Below are 5,705 nucleotides of genomic sequence, written 5' to 3'. Positions count from 1 at the left end.
TTTCGCAATAGGAAACAAGGCCCGGCGGAATCCGGTGAAAACTTCATTCTGGCGGTGAAGCTTTTAGCAGAGCAATGTGATTTTGGTGCATTTCGTGAGTCGGCAATTAGGGATCAGTTGCTTTTTGGTGTTTTTGATAAGAAACTGCAAAACAAAATGCTAGAGGTAGACGACTTAAACCTGCGAGTAGCAGAAAGAATGATAAAAAATACAGAGATGGTGGAATCTAGTGCTGATGCTTTGAATGCGGATTATACAGCAAATGTCCTTTCCGTACAAAGCAGGTTAGGAGATAGAGAGCCAAGATATCATACTCGATATAGCAATGATAGGAATCGTGTCAGAAGCAGAAGCAGGGATAGGCAGGTCTACCGCCGTGATCATGATAGAGAGCGATCGGAGCGTAGGCAGTCTAGCAGAGGAAGATATGCAAATTTCATTTGTAACTTCTGTAAATTGAAAGGCCATATTCAGAAAAATTGCTATCGCTTGAAAAATCAACAAAATGGCAGGAGTTCGGTGAAGTTTGTCGAAGATACACAAGGTTCTGGTAACGTGCCTGATTATTTTAAGCGTCTACGAATTGATTACAACAGCGACAGTGATTCACCAGGTGATTATGCATGCTTTATGATTAAATCGGTGAATAAAATTAGCGAACCTTGTTTCCTAGAGACTACTATTGAGGATAAAATACTTAGAATGGAGGTTGATAGTGGCTCATCTGTATCCGTTATAAGCAAATTTGACTATGCTAAATATTTAGCACATATTTCGTTAAAAATGACTAAACGGAAGCTTATAGTAGTTAACGGATCGACTTTAAAAATATTAGGTAGTATCGTGGTTAGAGTTCTGGTCAATGACAAACAGGCTCAAATGGAGCTCATTGTGCTGAATAGTGAACATCGTTTCATTCCCTTAATGGGAAGAGATTGGCTCGATGTGTTTTGTGAAGGTTGGAGGCAACGTTTCTCCAATGTTTTTTTGATCAATTCCCTACAGTTACCAAGTCGTGCAGATAAAGCATTAGGTGAAATTAAATACAATTACAAAATCATTTTTGATAAAAACATTTCGTCTCCCATCATTGGTTTTGAAGCTGATTTGGTGCTTCGCGAAGATGCTCCCATTTTTAAAAAGGCTTATGAAGTACCTTATCGCTTAAAGGATAAAGTGAACAATTATTTAATAGCCCTGGAAAAAGATAAAATCATTACGCCTATTAAGGCAAGTTTATGGGCTTCACCGGTGGTAGTTGTGATGAAAAAGGACAATAGCATTCGTCTTGTTATCGACTGCAAGGCATCAATAAACAAAGTACTAATACCTAATACTTACCCTTTGCCTACAGCCCAGGATTTGTTCGCTTCTTTAGCTGATTGCAAAGTTTTTTGTTCTTTAGATTTGTCCAATGCTTATACACAATTAAATCTATCAGAGAAATCACGCAAGTTTGTGATAATAAATACAATGAGAGGACTTTTCACTTATAACAGGCTTCCTCAGGGCGCTTCTTCAAGCGCGGCCATTTTCCAGCAAATTATGGACACTATTTTAAAGGGACTGGAGTTTGTTTTCTGCTATTTGGACGATGTATTAATTGCTGGAAAAAACTTTGAGGAGTGCTATAAAAATCTTCTTTTAGTATTGGACAGATTGAAAAAAGCAAATATAAAGGTGAATTTTGAAAAATGTAAATTTTTTGTCGACGAACTCCTCTATTTAGGACACATTATTTCTGGGAAAGGATTAAAACCAAATCCTGATAAAGTGGCAACCATACAACAAGCGAAGGTACCTGAAAACGTGACTCAACTGAAAGCATTTCTAGGTATAATCAATTACTATGGAAAATTTCTTCCAAATTTATCTTCTACTTTGAATCCTTTGTATAAATTGTTAACGAAAGAGGCTAGGTACGTATGGAGCCCTGCATGTAACGAGGCTTTTAAAAGCTGCAAATTACAGTTGCTAAATGCTAACATTCTAACCTTGTATGATCCTAAGAAACCGATTATTGTTTGCGCTGATGCCTCTTCCTATGGTCTGGGAGGTGTAATAGCCCATTTAGTCGACGGTGTAGAAAGACCTATCAGTTTTGTTTCTTTCTCACTCAATTCGGCACAAAAATCTTATCCTATTCTCCACCTAGAAGCGCTGGCTATTGTGTCAACAATAAAAAAGTTTCATAAATTTCTATATGGCCAGAAATTTACAGTTTTCACAGATCATAAGCCTCTTTTGGGAATTCTTGGGAAAACTGGGCGAAATTCAATTTTTGTTACTAGACTTCAGCGTTATATTATGGAATTATCCATATACGACTTCGACATTTTGTATAGACCATCAGAGAAAATGAGCAACGCTGATTTCTGTTCTAGATTTCCACTTAAAATTGAAGTCTCAAAGGCTATTGAGTCGGGTAGTGTAAACAGTTTAAATTTTTCTACAGAGTTTCCCTTAGATTTTTCTTTTATAGCTAAGGAAACAGAAAAAGACAGTCATTTGCAGCAAATAATATATTTTATTAAACATGGCTGGCCAGAACGATTGGAGAAAAGTTTAAGGGACATTTATTCACAGCATCAAGAACTGGAATTGGTTGAAGGTTGTTTGGTTTTCAAAGACAGAGTAGTAATACCATCGTCTCTGCAGCACAAAATACTAAAACTTCTCCATGCAAACCATGCTGGTGTCATAAAAATGAAACAATTAGCAAGAAGATCTGTTTACTGGTTTGGTATAAATATGGCCATAGAAAGTTATGTCAAAAAGTGTGATATTTGCTTAAAAATGGCTGTAGTACCAGGTAAAAACATAGCATATGAGTGGGTCCCAACTACTAGACCGTTCAGCCGTGTGCATGCTGATTTTTTCTTTCACGAAAGAAACACGTTTTTATTAATAGTCGACAGTTTTTCGAAATGGCTGGAAATATTTTGGATGAAACATGGCACGGATGCGGAAAAAACCACGAAGAAATTCCAAAATTTCTTCGCAAGTTTCGGTATTCCAGACGTGGTAGTAACCGATAACGGACCACCCTTTAATTCTCAACATTTTATACATTTTCTTGAGAGGCAAGGAGTCCGGGTAATGAAAAGTCCACCTTACCATCCACAGAGCAATGGACAAGCAGAGCGTCTTGTAAGAGTAGCAAAGGATGTTCTAAAAAAACTTTTGCTTGACCCTGAAATGAGAAATTTAAATATTCAAGACAAGTTGGATTATTTTCTATTTAATTACCGAAACAGTTGTTTGACAGAAGGGGGAGATTTCCCATCAGAGAGGGTTTTAAATTACAGGCCAAAAACTCTTCTCGATTTAACGCACCCTAATAAACATCACGAAAAAATATTTCCAAATGCTTCCGCTGAAAATAAAGAAAATTATACACAATTTGAAAAAACTCCCACAGATCCGTTTAGCAAATTAATCGCAGGAGACAAGGTTTACTATAGAAATCCTAAACTAAATGAAACACAAAAATGGTTAGAGGCAAAATTTATTAAAAGGATTTCTACGAATGTTTTTCAGATCTCGATAGGATCAGTCTTGATCTCGGCCCACAGGGGGCAGATTAGACTTATACAGGAATCTGAACGTAGGCGTAATGTGGCGCTTCAGATGCTGGACCAACAGACGGCGGAGCATACTCGAGGTACAAAAAGGCGATATGCGGAATCCGAGGACGAGGAGCTGTTCTGTGGATTTCCACCCGCATTCGAGATGCCACCGCCAGTCAGAAGTGAAATACACCCTAAGGTATTTCGTTCCAATGATTGTAATGATTTAGGAGTCTCTGGAAGACATCCTACTGAAAATTTAAGAAGATCCTCTAGAGTTTTTAAGAAGAAGGTCGATAGAAATTTTGTTTATTTCAAGTAAAATACCTGAGTGCGGAGAATTACAAATTGGTATAGTTTATAAGAATGTATTTAGATAGGTTTAATGAATGTTAATAAGTAGTATCTTAAGAGGGAAGATATTGTAATATACCTTTCCAATCATAAAAATACTTTGATGTAAATATCTATAGCAGTCGACCTAATATCCAAACCCCTTCGGGGGAATTACATAATATAAACAAATACATAATGTACACACACTGTAGCTGTTCAGCAAACCTATGAATAGCTAAGAATAAATCAGGCATTCCAACTTAGAACGTTAGCGAAGAACGACGTGTTTATTTTATAGTGAAAACTACCGAAAGTCCGTTTAGTGTTAACAAAGTTTCAGTTTCCTTGTTTTTTTTTTTCATATTTAAGATAACAAGTTTGGTATAAGTTATGTTTCATTTATTCTCAATCTCTTTTATTTTCAGAATCTTAATTTCATTCAAGAGTTTGACTGAACCAAGTAAGGCATTTTGCTGTCCGGTACTGGGTGATCGTAATCACTGAGTACAATATATATTTTTAACGAATTGAATTTCTTTATAGAAAAATAAACTATGGAGTAAAATACTTAATGAAAGATATTTTATACATTAAAAACGAAATTTTATCCGACCGACTGATGCTGTAATACTGATCCGAAAATTAGCTGAAACATAACAAAAATGAATGTAATTTTTTTTTTGGAAAAGGCGTCATGGCCTCGTATAAAGTCATACGCAAGAAAAAAAGAAAAAATGAATGTCGAATGTCATTTTGAGACTACACTATCTCTATCTACACTATTTCTATCTCTATCTGTTTTACATTCTAGTATTTTTTTCTTTCGTGCATGCTCTTGTAAGGCATCCTTCTACCTATTTCCATAACCTATTCCATCACCATCACCATTTCCGTTACCTATTTCAAACAACTCTTTCACCCAAAACAAACAACCGTGCTACCGCCTAATCACCAACCCACCGCCATTCCACCAGATTGATTCAGGTTGCATCCACTCACCCCCGCCCCAGTTACCTGCTTGCCGCAACACTTACTCACCTCATCACCCATATAATCAATCAGCATACATTTGCTCATCCATCAACCCCATCACGTAGAGAAACTGTAAAAGAAAGAATGGTGAAAGTACTTAAAGTAACTCAATAGCTTGCGAGTATTTGTCATCCTAAAACCAGCGATAGGGATACGTTACCGGTTTTACGGAAACCGGTTTTACCTGTATTTCCATGCTATTCTTCAATACCGAATTATCCAAGGGTAAGTCGCTTAGAACATTGTTGCAGGCTCAATTCTGGCTTTAGTTTTCAAAAGGTCGCATAATCAACCCTTTTGCATGGGTTATGCGACCTTTTGAAAGCTAAAGCCAGAATTTAGGGGAAAGCTTACCTCATTGATTACAATTGGCAGCCCTGCCATTGTTTGTTATTGTCAAAACGATCAAAACAGTCTGGCTGGGCGCAGGCAAGTTTGACAGGTTTAACACGATCAGCACCTCAGTGGCACAGTAAGGCACAGACTGAACAAAATTTCTATGAATGAGGTGAACGGAATGTTCTCAGCGATTTACCCTTGGAATTACCGGTTTTTGCGATATTGAAAACCGGTAATTTCAGTATTTTTTTAAAGATGGTCAACACAACTCACGAACCCTTCATTGCTGTTCAAATTGTTAATGTATAGGGCGAATTCAATTTCAATACTAAGGTTGAGCGCCGATTTGGAATGGAAAATTAGCTCTGGTATCGTTACCAGCTACATCAAAGGGATTTGTTCGATATAAGACAAAAATAGTCTTATATC

The 5,705-nt window shown here is 36.9% G+C and overlaps 1 protein-coding gene across 1 annotated transcript; it reads left to right on the top strand.

The window, feature by feature from the left end:
* Nucleotides 1–200: 200 nt before the first annotated feature.
* LOC128732885 (uncharacterized) lies at nt 201–4,044 on the top strand. Its single transcript, XM_053826313.1, has 2 exons — nt 201–613; nt 3,541–4,044. Exons 1-2 carry the CDS (start codon nt 217–219, stop codon nt 3,585–3,587), a joined length of 444 nt encoding a protein of 147 aa, XP_053682288.1. The 5' UTR covers nt 201–216; the 3' UTR covers nt 3,588–4,044.
* Nucleotides 4,045–5,705: the final 1,661 nt, after the last annotated feature.

Source organism: Sabethes cyaneus, chromosome 1 (assembly GCF_943734655.1).
Source record: "Sabethes cyaneus chromosome 1, idSabCyanKW18_F2, whole genome shotgun sequence".
Classification (NCBI taxonomy): Eukaryota; Metazoa; Arthropoda; class Insecta; order Diptera; family Culicidae; genus Sabethes; species Sabethes cyaneus.
The sequence above is the reverse complement of the archived record's forward strand: the minus strand, read 5'-3'. Positions and strand labels throughout refer to the sequence as shown.